The sequence below is a fragment of the Danio rerio genome, chromosome 4 (assembly GCF_052040795.2).
Source record: "Danio rerio strain M-AB ecotype USA chromosome 4, GRCz13ab, whole genome shotgun sequence".
Classification (NCBI taxonomy): Eukaryota; Metazoa; Chordata; class Actinopteri; order Cypriniformes; family Danionidae; genus Danio; species Danio rerio.
Window position 1 is genome coordinate 42,959,467 of NC_141024.2, and position 19,381 is coordinate 42,978,847.

A 19,381-nucleotide genomic window follows, 5' to 3' on the forward strand; every position below is an offset into this window, starting at 1 on the left:
CTCACTTAAACACACACACGCACACATACACTCACACACACACACACTCGTACACACACACTTTCTCTCTCTCTCTCACACACACACACACACACACACACACACAGCTGTGGTTGTAAATGTGTGTGTTCTTGTGTTCAGATGTCTGTTTCCTCACTCTGGATTCAAACACAGCACACACTCAACTCATTCTGTCTGAGGAGAACAGAGAGGTGAAGAGTGTGAGAGAGAATCAGCCGTATCCTGATCATCCAGACAGATTTGATGGTTATTATTGTCGTCAGGTGTTGTGCAGAGAGAGTGTGTGTGGACGCTGTTACTGGGAGATTGACTGGAGTGGAGATGATGGTGTGTGTATATCAGTGTCATATAAGAGCATCAGGAGGAAGGGAAGAGGTGTTGAGTGTGTGTTTGGATTAAATGCTCAGTCCTGGAGTTTGATCTGCTTTTCCTCCAGTTCCTCATTCATACACAATGACACACGCACTGATCTCCCAGTGGAGCCGCTCAGCGGTAGAATAGGAGTGTTTGTGGATCACAGTGCAGGAACTCTGATCTTCTACAACATCTATAGAGACACAATGAGCCTCATCCACTCAGTCCAGACCACATTCACTGAGCCACTTTACCCTGGGTTTAGGCTTTATTATCCTGGATCATCAGTGAAACTGAGCTGAAGACTGACGAGAGATTTACACAGAATCCTCTGCAGGAGCAGTCAACAGCAGTGTGTGTGTGTGTGTGTGTGTGTGTGTGTGTGCGTGTGTGTGTATGTTCCCTGCTGTGTATGTGTGTGTGCATTTGTTTACTGTTGTGTGTGTGTGAGAGAGAAAGAGTTTGTGTGTGTGTCTGTGTGAGAGAGTGTTTGTGTGAGTGAGTGTATGTGCCTGTGTGTGTGTGTGTGTGTGTGTGTGTGAGAGAGAGAGAGAGAGTGTGCGTGTGTATGTGTGTAAAAGAGTGTGTGTGTGTGTGTGTGTGTGTGTGAGAGAGAGAGAGAGAAAGAGTGTGTGTATGTTTGAGTGCATGTGTGAGTGTGTGTTCGTGCGAGAGAGTTTGTGTGCGTGTGTGCGTACATGTGTGTGTATGTGCATGTGTGTGTATGAGAGAGTGTTTGTGTGTGTGTGTGTGTGTGTGCGTTTGTGCATGTGTTTGAGTGTGTATGTGCGTGCGTGTGTGTGTATGTGTGTGAGAGAGAAAGAGTGTGTATGTGTGTGAGAAAACAAGAGTGTGTGCATGCGTGTGTGTGTGTATGAACAGGTTTACTATTGTTTGTGTATGTGTGTGTGCGCGCATGTTCACTGCTGTGTGTGTGTGTGTGTATGTTTGAGTCCATGTGTCTGTGTGTGTCTGTGTTTGTGCATGTGTGTGTGCGTGTATGTGCGTGCGTGTATGTGCGTGTGTGTGTGTGTGTGTGTGTGCGCGCGCGTGTGAGAGAGAAACTGTGTGTGAAAAAGCTCCTACTTGAGCTCTGTCGAAGCCTCGGTCTGTATCTGGTCAATGGTAGGGTGAGAGGAGACTCTCTGGGCAGATACACCTACAGCTCAACAGTTGACTACATGATCACAGATTTAGATCTGTCCTTTTTCAGTGCATTCACTGTTAAACTCCTAACGCCTCTATCAGATCACAGCCAAATTACACTTTATATAAAAAGGAACAAGAATACTAATATATTTTCACAATCCAGTAAATTGTGTAACATTAAAATAATTATAGATGGGTACAAGACAGCTCTGAGAAATACAGGAACTCAATTGAAGTCCCCCAAATAGGTTTACTTTTGGATACATTTATGGAAAATATGAAATATGAAAAATGAAGATGCTGTTAATCTCGCTGTAGAAAACATAAATGACATTTTTCATTATTTGGCAATGATGTCTAATATTAAAACTGCTAAGAAAACCTTTAAACAGAAACAAGATAATGGAAAATGGTTTGACTTTGATTTTAAAACAATAAGGAAAAAACTAAGACGACTAGCAAATCAAAAACACAGACAACCAGAGAATACAGATTTATGTCTTCGGTACTACGAGGAGCTTAAAAAATATTAAAACACCATCTGAAAAAAGAAAGAAGAGTACACCCAAAAACAGCTCAAAACAATTGAAGAATCTGTTGACTCAAACAGTTTCTGGCAGAACTGGAACCTCCTTAATAAACAGAAACGTGAACAGCTAACAATACAAAACAGAGACACCTGGAAAAACCACTTTGAAAAACTGTTTAGTAAAATAAACATGAGTACAGAACAATCGCTTATATATAATAAATTAACCCATACAAAGCAAATATTTGGCAAATACCAAAATCCGTTAGACTAACCAATTACAGAAAAAGAGCTACTAGATAACATACAAGTCCTACCAACAGAAAAGGCAAGTGGTACAGGCGGTCTCCTTAATAAAATGATTTAAAACACAAATCACAAACTCCAATTGGCTGTAATGCAACTGTTTAATTTGGTTCTGGGTGTTGGTCATTTCCCTGACACATGGAATAAAGGATTAATAACGCCCATATTCAAGAGTGAAGACAAATTCAGACCCTGATAATTACAGAGGCATCTGTGTGAGCAGTAATCTGGGGAAGCTGTTCTGCAGTATCATCAACACCAGACTCATAGGCTTCCTTACAGAGCACGATGTCCTCAGCAAAAGTCAGATTGGGTTTCTGCCAAATTACAGAACATCACACCATATCTTCACCCTTCAGACTCTGATTGACAAATACGTCCATCAAAACTTTGTAGATTTTCAGAAAGCATTTGATTAAATTTGGCATGAAGGCTTGCTGTCTAAACTTCTAGAATCAGGTATCAGCGGTAAAACATACAACATAATAAAAACAATTTATTCCAACAGTCAATGCGCAATTAATATAGGAAATAAGCGAACAGAGTTCTTCAGTCAGGGATGGGGTGTGAGACAGGGCTGTCCACTGTCACCAACCCTCTTCAATATTTACATCAATCAATTGGCAAGCAGATACACCGGGTCTCACACTATACGACTCCAGTGTGTGATGTCCTGCTGTTTGCAGATGATCTGGTGCTGCTGTCTCCAACAGATGAGGGTCTACAGCAGCAGCTGGATATCCTGCACAGCTTCTGTCAGACCTGGGACTTGACCGTTAACCCAAAGAAAACTAAAACCCTAATATTCCAGAAAAAACCTAGATGTCAGGGAAAGAAACACAACTTCACCCTTGGTAGGACAAAAACTGAACCTGCCATAAGCTACACAAACCTTGGGTTGAAAATAAGTGCTAATGGAAAACTGTATCTGGCTGTGAATAAACTAAAAGAGAAGGCAAGAATGGCCTTTTACACCATTAAAACATCAACACAAATAGAAATTCCAATTTGAATCTGGCTCAAATGTTCCAGTCAGTGATTGAACCTATAGTTCTATATGGGAGTGCAGTGTGGCGTCCTCTCCTCAGTCATGAGTTTGATCAGTGGGATAAGAATCCAGCTGAAAGTCTACATGCAGAGTTCTGTAGGAGCATCCTCAGGGTACAGAGGAACACAGCCAGCAATGCATGCAGGGCAGAAATAGGCGAGTATCCTCTACTCATGCGCGTTGAGAAACAATCCGTTAAATATTGAAAAAACATTAAAATGAGTGACCCCAACTCTTATCATTTTAAAGCCCTCAAAACTCTGCAGACACAAACCAACACAACCAATATGACTAACAGCAGGCAGCATCAGGACACGGACACCCTCATCCACAGAATTAAGCCCAATCAGAAGATAAATGCAGGAACAGAAAAGTGTCTGATTTACTGGAATGAAGCAGCTGGAAAACAAACTCAACTTTAATGTTATTTAGAGCTAAATAGAGATTATAGCACAGCAACATATCTGAGTGCAGTAAAGGACAGTAAACTAAGAACAACAATGAGCAAATACAGGCTGAGTGCTCACAGTCTGACTGTAGAGACGGGCCAATACAGACAGAACTGGCAACCCAGAGAGAGATGGATCCGCCCACACTGTGCCCAGGCAGAGGTGGAGACGGAGGAACACTTCCTCACCCGCTGCACAAACTATCAGCACATCAGAGAAACATTCTACACCAAACTACAGAGCATTTACCCACAATTCACTGAGTCAGACAATACAACACAGCTGCAGTGTTTACTAGTGTAAAAACTGAGTGTGTCCTTCTAGCGGCCCAATACATTAATGCCTGTCACAAACAGAGAGAGCAGACCAAGAAAAACATCAGTGATGCGCCAGCAAACACACACACCTAGACTATTATAAATGAATCATTGTAAATATACTGATTATTATTGTTTTTATTACTGTTTTATCCTAAAATGTTGATTGTTAAATTTACAGATTATTATTATTTTTATTGTTATAAATGAATAATAGTATATAAATGATGTGATATGTTGAATAATAATATGATACATTAAATAATAATGTGATGAATTGAATAATAAAGTGATATATTAAATAAATAAGTGATATATTGAATAATAATGTGATATATTAAATCATAATGTGGTATATTGAGTATTAATATGATATATTGAATAATAATGTGTTATTATAAGTTAAAGTCATTAAATCCTCAACACTTCTAGATGTACTCCTGTGTTTAATAATAGATGCAGTGTTTTGTCCATTTCTTTGTTGATTTCATTTCTCCTAGAAACACAGATTGCTCGTTTTGCTTGGCCAATAAGAACTGAATTAGTGGACATTTGTATTTCTGCATTTGCTTTACTGAAAACCTCAAATAAAAACCTGTTTTGAACAGAAATGAGGCATTGGTGAAAATAAAGCAGTCAGGATATTAAACAGTGGAGAAAGTCTCGTACACTCTGTAAAACAATGAACAATAGTTTCTCTCTCTGGACAAAATGGACACGTCTCACTGATATTAGGGCTCATTTGTGTTCACAGCTAAAGCAGCATGAAATATTCTCCACTGCAAGTGTCCTCCTCTTCTCATCAATGCTGCTTTATAGATCATTCTGCTTTCATGACTTCTACTGCCAGTGTGTTTCTCCATACCGTGTCAGTTCTGTCTTTTAAAATGTGCTTGTTATTTATTTCCACAATATCTCTGTCAAATATTTCACCTTCGGCTGAACTAACATCAGCACTTTCATTAAAACACAGCGATGGACTATTATCCCCAACATCTCCAACAACAGCTTCAATTCTTATATCAGGGAAAACTCCTCGTCATCTAGGATAAAAAGATCCCGACTAGAACTCTCCAGCAGTGTTTTTCATTCAACATCACACTCAGTTCATCTAAGAGTTCCTGTGCAAACCTTACTGATTCTATTTCCATACATTTAGCAAGATTCACTCAGTCCAGTGCCTGCTTTGTCAACAATGTCTCTCAATCGTGGCATTGTTTTGGATACTAATATGTCCATCAATCCTGGAGTGTCATCTCCTGACAAAAACCACAGGCTCTTCAAAACTCTTGGGCCCAAACAATAGTCTCTGAATGACCTGCAGTCTATACGCTGCTCCTCTACTCACAAGATCAACCAAGCCTTGACCTCCTTCATCTCTTGGTGAGAAGAGAACACTTTGAGGGATCCAATGTAGGTTGTCCCAGAAAAAAATGACCATCTCTCTTTGAAGATTCGGTAGTAAACCAATAGGGGGGTCTCCACACGCCAGCTTGTGCCATATAGTGGATCCACCAAGCTGTTAACTATAAGTGTGCGGCCTCTATACGATAACTGGGGAAGTAACCATTTCCATTGTTGTAGAAGTCTTTGGATTTTCTCAAGCGTGCCATTCCAGTTCTTCTGAACACAGTCATCTTCACCCGAGGTATTTCAAGACACCTTTCTTCCATGTCAAACCTCCAGGTAACTTGGGAGGGACACCGCTCCAGCTGCCCACAAGCAGGGCTTCACTCTTTCCCAGTTGACTTTAGAAGAGGAGATCTTCTGAAAATCACTTACAATAAAATCCAGTTTCTGAATATCTTCCGCATTCGATATGAAACAACAGCATCATCAGCATAAGCAGAAAGAAGCAAAGAAACGTCACAATGAGTAATACACACACCCTTTATCTCAGAGCTTAGTTTATTCAGCACAGGTTGGATAGCCAGTGTGTACGACATCCCCGACACAGCACATCCCTGTCTAACTCCTCTCTGTACTGTAAAAGCAGCACTCAGACCACCGTTGACTTTTAATACATTTTGAATGTCTCTGTACAAAACATTGATCATATTTACAGAAGCTGGGCTCAAACCAAACATTTCTAAAAGCTTTATTAAATATTCATGTTGTATACGGTCAAACGCTTTCTCTTGCTCTAAAGAGATCAGTCCACAATTAATACTGGATAACTTCTAAAACATCTCTAACCAAATAAATATTGTAAAATATTGATCTATTCGCTATTGTAACCACGACTGGGGTGGAGTGACAGGAGACACCAGGAGGTAAGACCCAATATGCAGTTTATTCAAATGTCAGGCAAGCAGTGGTCATCAGGTGCAAACGGGTATATATAGACAGTCCAGAATCATAAACGTTTAAACAGGCAAAAGGTCGAATGGCAGGTGGCTAAACAGGATAACAAGGGTACAGGACTAGGATCGAGACACGGAGAAACAAGACAGGGAAACACGTTGTAATGTAACACTAGGGAAAACAAGACTCGGCAAACTGGTAGCGTGAGAGTGGCTTATGAACGGGATGAAATCAGTCTGTGAACAAGGCTCAGCTGGTGATGCAATCAGGAAAGATGAATGAACAGACGTGCGTGTTTGGGAGCAGTGCATGTATGAAAATGTAGTCCTGGGAAATGCGCAAGTCCTGAGAGTTCATGTGAAAACCAGCGATCCTCTGGGAAGCGATTGCTGGTTGTGTGACATAGCCCCCCCTCTAGGAGTGGATTCCAGACACTCCACTACTGTTCAGGCGGGAGGCGGAACAGGGGGAGGGATGGAGGGCCAGGACCATGCAGCTGGGGCGTACCTGGGGCGTGGAGCTGCGGAAGACCCGGAGAGTGGAGCTGCAGTGGTCCTGGATCGTGTGGCAGCGAAGGACCTGGAGTACTGCGAGGAGCCGGCAGGGTTGGAGGCTTGAAGGGAGCCGGCAGGGCGAGGAGTCTGGATGACGCCGGCTGGGTGAGCTGTCTGGATGGCGCCGACAGGGCGAGGAGCTGTGACCGTTCGGGTAGCTCAAGCAGCGGCGGACACTCGGGAAGATCAGGCGGCGACCGCGCCCACTCGGGAAGCTTAGGCGGCGACCACTCAGGAAGCTCAGGCGGCGGCGGCGGCGACCACTCGGGAAGCTCAGGCGGCGGCGGCGACCACTCGGGAAGCTCAGGCGGCGGCGTCGGCTCTGGCTGAGGCGCTGGCGGCGGTGTCGGCTCTGGATGAGGCGCTGGCTGCGACGTCGGCTCTGGCTGAGGCGCTGGCTGCGGCGTAGGCTCTGGCTGAGGCGCTGGCTGCAGCAGCTCTGGCGGTGGCAGCTCTGGCGGTGGCAGCTCTGGCGGTGGCAGCTCTAGAGGATCTGGCAGCACTGGACGATCTGGCAGCTCTGGAGGGTCTGACAGCTCTGGAGGATCTGGCAGCACTGGAGGGTCTGGCAGCACTGGAGGGTCTGGCAGCACTGGAGGGAATGGCAGCACTGGAGGGAATGGCAGCACTGGAGGGAATGGCAGCTCTGGAGATGGCCTTTCAGGAGCAGGAACAGACTTTGTACTGGAAGCCATCTTGTGAGCTGGCTGACTGGGAGCGGCTATCTTGTGAGCTGGCTGTGGACAATGGGTCGCAAGCCCCGTAGCCAGCGGGTCTTGCTCTCTACAGCCCCCCCCCAAAAGAGATTTTGGATTTTCGCCCACCTCTCCTATGGTGAACGAAGATCCACTCATTTGGAGAGCCAGATCGATAAATTGTGCTAGCGTCCAGTGGGGATTGTGCAGTGGCATCATGGAATACAACGGCTCAGAAAGTCCTCCATGAAAAAATATCCTGAGACATACCTCATCCAGGGTGGTACGGTGGGCCAGATTAATAAAGTCCTCCACATACTTATCAATAGACCGGGCATCCTGACGGAGGCGCATGAATTGAATACCTGCTGGATCCATGTTCTGGCCGAGTCTTCTGTAACCACGACTGGGGTGGAGTGACAGGAGACACCAGGAGGTAAGATCCAATATGCAGTTTATTCAAATGTCAGGCAAGCAGTGGTCATCAGGTGCAAACGGGTATATATAGACAGTCCAGAATCATAAACGTTTAAACAGGCAAAAGGTCATACGGCAGGCGGCTAAACAGGATAACAAGGGACAGGACTAGGATTGAGACACGGAGAAACAAGACAGGGAAACACGTTGTAATGTAACACTAGGGAAAACAAGACTCGGCAAACTGGTAGCGTGAGAGAGTGGCTTATGAATGGGATGAAATCAGTCTGTGAACAAGGCTCAGCTGGTGATGCAATCAGGAAAGATGAATGAACAGACGTGCGTGTTTGGGAACAGTGCATGGATGAAAATGTAGTCCTGGGAAATGCGGAAGTCCTGAGAGTTCATGTGAAAACCAGCGATCCTCTGGGAAGCGATCGCTGGTTGTGTGACAGCTATAAAAAAATGTTGATCTTGGTGTATTACTTGACCTTTTACCTTACTCAATCGTGTAGCTGATGCCTTTGACAGTATTTTTTAATGGGTGCACTAAAGTGATGCTGGTCTCCTGTTGCTTCTTCTTTGCAAGTCTCCTTTATTGGTAACAAAGTAATTACAGCTCTTCTGCAGCTTAATGGAAGTAAACCTTTATTCAAACTGTCATTAAGAACCAAAAGAACATCATCACCTATCACAGACCACAAAGATTTATAGAGATCTACTGAGATTCATCAATACCTGGTGTCTTTCCACTTTCCATACTCATTACCGCTGTGTGTAATTCATTCTGTGACAATGAGAGCTCAAGCATGGCATTAGATTCTTCATCAGTGTTTGGGAGATCTTTATCTTCTATATGATCTGTATAATTGTGAATAAAAGTGAACAGCATGTTTTCGTATGTCACTGGATTATAAAGTTCCTCTCCTGCATTATTTTTAGCTATTGAATAATTCCACTTTGGCCATTTTTCTGTTCTAGACAAAAAAAAAAAAGCTTAGAAGGAGCCTCCATTTGTGTAATGTTGAAAACCTGAATGAATGAATGCTCCTTGTGCTTTTACTCCTCTAAGATCAGCCAGCAAATCTGTGTTTGATTTCCGGGTTTCAGATTGATCACTGCTTGTAGCTGCTGTTGTGTTAAACAGGTCTGTTAGCTCATCCTCTAATTTCTTCATGGATTCAGTAGCTCCTTTAGTGACATTAAAAGTGTATTCTTGGCATAATTGTTTAATGTGAATCTTGCCACAATCCCACCATTGCTGCAGTGAAGAATAAAGATGTTTTTCTTCTGTATAATTCCTCCAAAAAAAAAAGAAAAGATTTCAATAAATTCCTCATCTTTTAAAAGGGACGTATGAAAATGCCAATAGGCACTCCTAATCTCCACAGAATTAACAATTATAGTACACAGCAAATTCATTGGTGTTAAATTTCAAGTGTTGTGGTAATTCAGAATAAAGTGTTAAAATTCTAGAGTTAGATAAAGGTAAAATAACCCTCATCAGTTAGAAGCTGATTTGCCTCCTTGTCACACAGAGTAACATGTGTCTACCTGTTACGACTGAAGTTTATTTATTTTTTTTTATTATTGCGGATTGTACTCTTTTTCTTTTGTCCCGCCTCCTTGCTGTTTTCTGCTGTCTTATAGGCTCCCACGCCGGCGTGAAGAAAAAAGAAGTGCGAGATTTAATTTATGATTCGTTGGTGCAGCAAGGCGTTTTACAGCCTCGGCCTGCTGGAGCAGCGCAAAAAGACGCCGGTGCTGATAGCCACGCGACAGATGATTCTATGTTGCATTCGCCAAGTGGAACAAATTTAGATGATTTAAAATGGGCAATTCAGTTGAAACAATTACAGCGGGGAAAATAAGTATTTGACACATCAGCATTTTTATCAGTAAGGGGATTTCTAAGTGGGCTACTGACACAAAATTCCTACCAGATGTAGCCATCAAGCCAAATATTGAATTCATACAAAGAAATCAGAACATTTAAGTATACAAGTTGAGTCATAATAAATAAAGTGAAATGAAACAGGGAATAAGTATTGAACACACTTTACTTAATACTTTGTAGAAAAGCCTTTGTTGGTGATCACAGCTTCTAGACGCCTCTTGTATGGAGAGACCAGTCGTCTGCATTGCTCAGGAGTGATTCTGACCCATTCTTCCACACAAACGGTCTTTAAATCTTGAAGGTTCCTTGGGCCTCTTTTATGAACTTTGATCTTCAGTTCTCTCCATAGATTTTCTATGGGATTTAGGTCAGGTGATTGACTGGGCCATTCAAGCAACTTGATTTTCTTTCTTTGAAACCACTTCATTGTTTCCTTGGCCTTGTGTTTGGGATCATTGTCTTGCTGAAATGTCCACCCTCTTTTCATTTTCAGCTTTCTGGTAGATGGCAGCAGATTTTTATCCAGAATGTCCCGGTACATTTCTCCATTCATCCTACCTTCAATAACATGAAGTCTGCCAGTACCCCTTGCTGAAAAGCAGCCCCAAACCATGATGCTTCCACCCCCAAACTTAACTGTTGGTATAGTGTTCTTGGGGTGGTGGGCAGTGCCATTTCTTCTCCAAACATGATGTGTAGAATGACTGCCAAAAAGTTCAATTTTGCTCTTATCTGACCATACTATAGTTTCCCAATAATCCACAGGCTTCTCCAAATGCTGTTTCGCAAACTTTAACCGGGCCTCAACATGCTTTTTGTTCAGCAATGGAGTCTTGCGTGGTGAGCGTGCATGGATGCCATGGTGGTTCAGTGCATTGCTTATAGTTTTCTTTGAAACAATAGTACCCGCTGATGCGAGGTCTTCCTGAAGTTCTGCCCGAGTGGTTCTTGGCTCTTGGAGAACTCTCCTGATTATTCTTTGGACTCCTCGGACAGGGATCTTACGTGGAGCACCTGATCGTGGCCGGTTTATGGTTAACTTATGCTTTTTCCATTTCCGGATAATAGCCCCCACAGTGCTCACAGGAACATTCAGCATTCTGGAAATGCGCCTATAACCATTCCCATCAAAATGCTTTTCAACGATAAGACTACGCAGATCTTGAGAGAGTTCTTTGTTTTTACCCATCATGAAGTCTTTCCTGTGTGCCTCCTGAGTAATGAGAAGCCTTTATAGGCCATCAATTAGGACTAAAGCAGCTGATATCAATTAGTACTGATAGGGAGCAGGGTTTTTCTCTCAATACTGACAGATCTCCTGACTTTCTATGCCATTTTGCACCTTGTTATCTTCATGTGTTCAATACTTATTCCCTGTGTCATTTCACTTTATTTATTATGACTCAACTTGTATACTTAAATGTTCTGATTTCTTTGTATGAATTCAATATTTGGCTTGATGGCTACATCTGGTAGGAATTTTGTGTCAGTAGCCCACTTAGAAATCCCCTTACTGATAAAAATGTTGATGTGTCAAATACTTATTTTCCCCGATGTAGATCTCGAAATTAAGCGTCAGGAACATACTACTCAGCTTCTACGTTTTAGGCAATGCGAGTTAGAAACGCAAGCTGACCGTCGTTCACCAGTCTTGCCTCCTAAATTGTCTCCTATACCTACTGTTTCACCATCTGCTTCACTTGCTGTTAATTCTAATCCAACCCCGGTTAATTCGTTGCCTGTGTCCTCTAATAATTATGCTGACTTTTACATCAGTCGTCATGTTACTCTCGTACCCCCATTTCGGGATAACGAAGTGGATTCATATTTCGGCGCTTTCGAGCGAATAGCTGTGGCGTTGCGCTGGCCGAAAGAGACTTGGTCTCTTCTGATTCAGTGCAAATTAACGGGAAAAGCCCAAGAGGTTAGTTCCGCTTTGTCTGTTAACGACAGCTTGGATTATGATAAACTGAAAAGTGCGGTGCTGAAAGCATATGAATTAGTCCCCGAGGCCTATAGGCAAAAATTTCGTTTGCATTCGAAGGGTTCCAGTCAAACTTTTGTGGAGTATGCTCGGGAGAAGAGCATGCTATTCGATAAGTGGTGTCACTGCAGTAAAGTCACTGATTTTGAGCAACTTCGTGAACTAATTTTGATTGAGGATTTTAAAAATTCGTTGCCGGACAAAATTGTTGTTTTTCTGAATGAGAAAAAAATTTCGACTCTTGCTGAAGCCGCCGTTTGCGCGGATGAGTTTGTTTTGACGCACAAGAGCACGTTTGTTTCACGTCGTGAGTCAAATTTTTCGCCAGTCTTTGAGAAAAATGGAAAAGCTTCAAAATCGCTAAAGCAGGTAAAAACTGCGGAATCTCGCGAATGCTTCTACTGCCACGATTTAGGTCATTTAATTTCCATGTGCCCTAGTTTGAGAAAGAAAAATCAGGTAAAGGCAGCTAAGAGTGTTGGCTTCGTTAGTAGGGAAAGCAAGCCCGATTCGGATATTGATGCTTTGTATGATCCATTTGTGTGTCAGGGAACGATTTCTCTGAGTGGATTGGCACAAGATTCAGTTCCTGTAGCCATTCTTCGAGATACAGGGTCTGTACAGTCCTTTGTATTATTTGATTCGTTACATTTTTCGGACGAAAGTTATTGTGGATCTGATGTCCTTATTCAGGGGATTGAGTTAGGGGTTCTGAAAGTGCCACTGCATAAGGTATACATTCAGTCTGATTTGGTAACCGGATTTGTGAAACTGGCTGTTCGTCACCAGTTGCCCGTGAAGGGTGTTGCTGTTATCATTGGTAATGATTTAGCCGGAGGAAAAGTTCTTCCATATCCAGAGGTTGTTGAGAATCCTCTTTGGGAAACTGCTAATTCTAATGATTTAGTTTCTGAATTTCCGACCGTCTTTTCTGCTTGCGTAATCACGCGAGCGCAAGCTCGTAAATTCGGCGATATGATTGATCTATCTGACACTTTTATTGGCAGCGCGCAAGACGTGACACTTGAGACGCAGGGTGCTGATTCGCTGTCCACGACCTGTGGTGCTGAATCGCTATCGGATGACCTCCCGCTGTCTGCGGATAAGGTGCTGATTTCTGTTGAACAGAAAAATGACTCCTCTTTGTCACGTTGCCGAACTACCGCTTTAACTGCGGAGGCGATTAAAAATAAGCCGATAGGGTATTTTTGGGACGACGATGTGTTAAAAAGAAAGTGGACTCCTACAGTGTCTGATGGTTTAGGCTGGGATGTTGTTTTTTAGTTGGTGGTACCTAAATGTTTACGCAGACAGGTTCTGAGTGTGGCACATGATAATGTCGCTGGACATTTGGGCATTACCAAAACGTACCATCGTATTTTGCGATATTTCTTCTGGCCTGGAATGAAAGCAGACGTTGCAAAATATTGTCGTTCATGGGTTGTGGGAAAACCTAATCAGAAAATACCGCCTGCACCTCTTAAACCTATTCCAGTCGTTGATGAGCCCTTCTCACGAGTGATTTTAGATTGTGTTGGTCCACTCCCACACACAAAATCTGGGCACATTTATTTGCTCACCCTCATGTGCACCACTACTTGCTACCCAGAGGCTATACCGTTGCGCTCATTAAAAGCGAAAGTTATTTTAAAAGCACTGATCACATTTTTTTCCACCTTTGGTTTTCCAAAAGTGATCCAGACTGACCAGGGCACAAACTTTATGTCCCGAGTGTTCAAACAAGTGCTTTCTCAACTGAACATCAAACACGTTAAATCGAGTGCCTACCATCTGGAATCTCAGGGGGCATTAGAAAGGTTCCATCAAACCTTGAAGTCCATGTTGAGTAAATACTGCGCTGAGTCGAGCAAAGACTGGGATGAGGGGTTGTCTTTATTATTATTTGCGATCCGTGAGTCCGTCCAGGAGTCATTGGGCTTCAGCCCGGCCCAATTAATTTTCGGGTACGATATTCGAGGGCCCTTAAAATTATTACATGAGTCGTGGGTTTCAGAGCCAAAACAAGAGTGTCATCTTCTTGATTATGTTTGTACTTTTCGCGAGCGTTTGCACAATGCGTGTAAACTAGCTCAGATTAGTTTGGGGAATGCTCAGGCAAAAATGAAAGAGCGCTATGATAAAAAGGCTGTGTCTCGTTCATTTTCTACAGGTGATAAAGTCTTGGTCTTGTTGCCAGTTCAAGGTGCTGCATTAGAGGCGAAGTTTTCTGGACCGTATGTCATTGATAAAAAGCTGAGTGACACGAATTATGTTGTGCGCACACCCGACAGACGTAGAAAATGCCGTGTGTGTCACATTAACATGTTGAAGCATTACGTGAGTCGTGAAGATGATTTGGAGTCAAAAAGCTCTGTAATCGCTCCTGTGGCTGTCGTGATCACTTCTGACAGTGGCTCAGATGAAGACGGTCTAAGTATGCTGAAGTCCTTAATTTCGTGTGGCAAATTGAATAATTCCCAGGCTCTTAGTGTTTTAAAGTCACAGTTGTTGCATTTGTCTGATATCCAGCAAAGCGAAATGCTTGATTTAATTAATTGTTTCCCTTCACTATTTTTAGATGTCCCCTCACGAACTTCAGTATTGAAGCACGATATAGACGTGGGCGAATGCCGGCCTATTAAACAGAGTGCTTACTGCGTGAATCCTGCTAAACGGAAGGTAATGGGAGATGAGGTTAAATATCTCGTCACGAATGGTCTCGCAGTCCCGAGATCAAGCGCGTGGAGCTCACCGTGTATCCTCGTTCCTAAGTCTGATGGCACGCAACGGTTCTGCACGGACTACCGAAAGGTAAATGCCGTGACGAAACCCGATTCTTATCCCCTTCCATTAATGGAAGATTGTATTAAGAAAGTAGGCTCTGCATGTTTTGTCACAAAATTAGATCTGTTGAAGGGTTACTGGCAAATAACCTTGACGGAGCGTGCTGCTGAAATTTCAGCTTGTGACGCCAGATGACTTTCTGAATTACTTGGTGATGGCTTTCGGGCTACGGAACGCTCCCGCCACCTTTCAGCGCTTAATGAATATAGTGCTTAGTGGAGTGTCTAATTGTAAAGCGTACCTCGATGACATTGTCATTGTTACGCAAGAGCGGATTGGGTTGTTTCTGTGCTGCTGTGTGTGTGTGTCTCTCTTTTTCCCTCTCTCGTCCTGTCCCGTTCCTGTAAGTATTTGTAATTTATTTTCTTCATTTATTTTTGATTCAGTAGGTAAGTTATCTTCGGGGTGGAGTTAGTAAATGTTTTGTTTGTTATTTTGGCCTTGCTCAGCCCTGAAGCTTTTTGTTTGCGCTCATTTATTTGTTTATTGTAAATACAAACCTTTTCCACCTTCTCACAATAAAATAACCTCAAAGGTCATTAAAAAATCAAACCTGCTAACTGTTTATTTATTTTCTCTATAATTTATATGTTCGACTTCAGCCCTAGACATTTTTGAGGTCGTAACATAAATTGGGGGCTCGTCTCTTGGTTTGTGAGAAGAAGAGGAAATAGTTTATGTATTTTACTGTTTGCAGAAACTGGAATATATCGACTCTGTGTCAGCTGTTTCAACCAACTGTCTTGACTGCATGTGGGTGGTAAGTCAAACTTTTGTCTATCTGTTCTCTTGTGGTGTGGGAAAAATAATTCGGATTGGATTATGGAGTTTGACTTGATTTCTTTTACACTGGCTCCGAACGTGGAACAATTAAATCGCTGCCGCAAAGATGATTTAATTAAAATTGCAAATTTTTTCAAAATTCCCATGTCACAGAATGAGTCTAAAAAAGCGATTAAAAAGTATCTACATGATGCATTGGTTTTGCAACAAATTCTACCTGACGAAACGGTAGAGCGTGGTGCAGAAGCGAGCGCTGCTTCGCCGGTCACGGCCGACGAGAAGCCTTTATCTGCACCGCTCTCTTCCGCCGACCCACGTATGTTACCGTCTTCAGCGCAAGCGCAGCCTAATGCTGTGGTGATCGCGTCAGATCCAATGTTGGCAATAAAGTTGAAGGAACTGGAATTGGAAGTTAAACGGGCAGAGACTGAGAGTAAAAGGCTTAGGGTAAAGGAGCTAGAGCTGGAAATAGAGAGAGAACGACTTCAGAGAGATCGTGGTCTGTTTCAGCAGGTCGGGGTTTCTCCGATACGTTCACCTACCTCTCCGTCATTTGCTCAGCTACCCAGTGGCCCTGCACTAGCCTCATCTAGTCCTGCTGCTGCCGTAACTGATCCTGTGAGTTTGCCAGCATTTGATGTGAGTAAACATATTAATTTGGTTCCACCATTTAGAGAGGCAGAAGTAGACAGTTATTTTACTGTGTTTGAGCGTGTGGCAGCTACATTGCAGTGGCCGAAGGAGATGTGGGCTCTCCTGCTGCAATGTAAATTAATTGGCAAAGCACAGGAAGTGTGCTCCGCGTTGCCAGTGGAACAGAATCTTGTTTATGACGTTGTTAAACAGACTGTCCTCCGTGCATATGAGCTAGTGCCGGAGGCATACAGACAAAAATTTAGAGCTCACAAGAAAACAGACAGACAAACATTTGTGGAGTTTACAAGGGAAAAACGAACTTTATTTGATAAATGGTGTGCTTCAAATAAAACCACAACGTTTGAGCAATTGAAAGAGCAAGTTTTATTAGAGGACTTTAAGAGCTCCGTGTCTGAGAATCTTGTTATTCATTTGAATGAACAAAAAGTATTGTCTCTGTCCTCAGCTGCTGTAATGGCAGATGAGTTTGTATTAACACACAGAACAGTTTTCTCTCCTGTGGTCAAAGGTGCTGATAGGGCTGCTGTCCAGGGTCCTGAAATGCAGGCCAGAGGTTGGATCAATAATAATGCTAAACCAGGGCGTGGGGCTGGGTTCAGCAATAGAAGGATTCCTCAAAATCGCTCCGGGGACGGTAGGGTGTGTTTTTTCTGTTTGGATGCTAATCATTTGATAGCAGACTGTGAGGCCTGGAAAAAGAAAAATGTGTCAGTTAAACCTAAAAGTGTGGGGTTTATACGTGCAGCTACAGAGGAGACAGATTTAAATTCAGACCAGAGGGGGTTTGAACCTTTTATGCTGTCAGGGTGGGTGTCACATGATGCTGAAAGTGTTCCTAAACCAATAACTATCTTGAGGGACACCGGTTCAGTTCAGTCTTTGATGCTTCGAAGCACTCTAAATTTGTTATCCGATTCTTATACTGGTTCTGATGTCATACTAAGGGGGGTGGGTTCAGGCTGTGTTACAGTTCCCCTGCACATGATATATTTGCAAACTGAATTAGTGACGGGAAATGTTTGTGTTGGAGTGTGTTCTGATCTTCCAGTAGAGGGAGTTCAGTTTATTCTGGGCAATGATCTGGCAGGTGGGAAAATGTGTAATCTCTGTGATTAAAACCTCCAGCTTCGCCTCTGCGTTGCCTTTTTTCTCACCTTGACTTTCTATGGTGACTCGTGAATTCGGCGATCTACTGAAAATGCCTTCAGGTGTGTGCCGTGCACGTGCATTAACCCGCGGTTATCTTCAGGAGGTTGATTTAACTAACTCTTATCACCTGTTTTGGAACCAACATACTCGCGGTAAGCAGGTTTTGGGTAAATCAACCGAGAGTTCAGGGTTTAGCAGATGGTAAGTTTACCCAGCTTTCTGGAATACCCCCCTGATGTCTACACCTACAACAACCATTAACCCAAACCTCACAGTAAACTGTTGTGTTTTAGCAACATCTACACCAACCATAAACCTAAACCCCACCTCACGGTAAACTTTTGTGTGCTGTAAAGGTCTGCGCCCACCACAACCCTACACTTTGCCTGCTTGTACAGCCAAGCCATGGAGCCTGGATAGCTCAGTCAGTAGAGCATCACACTTTTAATGTGAGGGTCCAGGGTTCAAGTCCCTGTTTGGGTATGTAAGGCTCTTTTTGTGGAGCCACAGCTTATACCGTTGAGCTGTCGCTTGCCGAAAGATTTATCTGCATGCTCAACAAGTGTACTAGACATGAGGACATGGCAATCCAAGCAGTCTTGTAGTCGTGGCCGAGTGGTTAAGGCGATGGACTCTAAATCCATTGGGGTCTCCCCGCGCAGGTTCGAACCCTGCCGACTACGTCCAGGCAGTGCGCAGGGTTTAGTTTGTGACATTCCATGATTGGTTGCAACTCCATTGTTTCTTGGGAAAAGGGTTGTGCTGGAAGGGAAAAGCACCAAAAATAAAATGGCACCGCATGCTAACTGACTGCTCTGGGGGTCTTCAATTTTTAAAGACATATGACAGAGAGTGAAGGGCCAGTGGCTTTCCCGTAGCTCGTCGTGATCGTATAGTGGTTAGTACTCTGCGTTGTGGCCGCAGCAACTCCGGGTCACGGCAGGTTTTTCAAGGTGACATTGGCATTGCACTGTGTTGCCATCCGTAATCTCCAACCTCCTTTTAGTGCAGGCTGTGCTAATGGCACGTCCTGAATGCTTACGTTTCCTAAAGTGTGGAAGACTAGGGATTCGATATGAGCAACGGGACCTTTGATGCAGCATGCTGTGTAGATAAGCATTGATCAAGTCACGCTTCTAAGGCATGGAAGGAATCTTTTCAATTGTTAAGTGTCCATTCATTTCCACAACAACAGAAATACCTTCTGCAGTTGTCATTGATCTATTTAATGTCTCCTACATGACATGAGGCCAAACTATTGTGTTGTGTTGAGACTTTTAATCTGAGGGTCCAGGGTTCAAGTCCCTGTTCAGGCGTGTAAAACTCTTTTTGTGGAGCCACAGCTTATGCCGTTTCATCTGGATGCACAACACGTATACTAGGCATGAGGACATGGCAGTACCCTCACTGCACACCATCAATATGTAGCATGCACTGCACTTTAACCAATCCATACTTGAAGCAACACTGCCTACAACTATATGGACACCTATTCATTGTACACATCGCTGTCAATTTAACATTGTTGTTGTATTTGCACTGTCTGTATTTTGCACTGTATTACTCTGTATTTTGTGCTGTCTGGAGCCAGCACCTAAGCTTTTTACTCATCATAGCACACGTGCTGCTGATGATGTGACAATAAAAGAGAGTTGATTTGAAAGAAAGTAGCGGCAATGAATCTGTTGTTAGATTTGTTTATGGATCGTTGTAATAAGGATGACAACGAAGGAAGTTAATGACATGCAAACACATCTCTAGGAGGTTTTCACAGCTACTGTGTTTCATCCAACAAACATTGCTCCCAACTTGAAGTGAGACCTTCAAAGACAACCCAGATGGGACTTGAACCCACAACGCCCAACTCCAGAGGCTGATGCCCTATCCTTTAGGCCACTGGGCCATGTTCCCAAGTTTTTGTCAT

At 43.2% G+C, this 19,381-nt stretch overlaps 2 protein-coding genes, 1 long non-coding RNA gene and 1 pseudogene across 7 annotated transcripts in view; 1 reads left to right on the top strand and 3 right to left on the bottom strand.

Annotated features, from left to right (window-relative positions):
* The window catches only part of LOC148680963 (protein NLRC3-like), a 156,759-nt gene extending 141,339 nt beyond the window's left edge, over positions 1 to 15,420 (top strand). For all 4 annotated transcript variants that reach the window (XM_088650082.1, XM_088650083.1, XM_088650084.1 and 1 more), the window contains one exon: positions 142 to 15,420. In XM_088650082.1, the coding sequence (XP_088506208.1) occupies positions 142 to 677 (536 nt within the window). In that variant the 3' untranslated portion in view covers positions 678 to 15,420. The remainder of the gene's footprint in view (positions 1 to 141) is intronic.
* Positions 1 to 19,381, bottom strand: part of LOC101886199 (uncharacterized) — an 883,799-nt gene that overhangs the window by 347,788 nt on the left and 516,630 nt on the right. The window lies entirely within an intron of this gene.
* Positions 1 to 19,381, bottom strand: part of LOC148680953 (uncharacterized) — a 217,811-nt pseudogene that overhangs the window by 179,016 nt on the left and 19,414 nt on the right. The gene's annotated exons all lie outside the window — the stretch shown is intronic.
* LOC148680967 (uncharacterized) overlaps positions 1 to 19,381 on the bottom strand; it is a 663,035-nt gene that overhangs the window by 76,671 nt on the left and 566,983 nt on the right. The window lies entirely within an intron of this gene.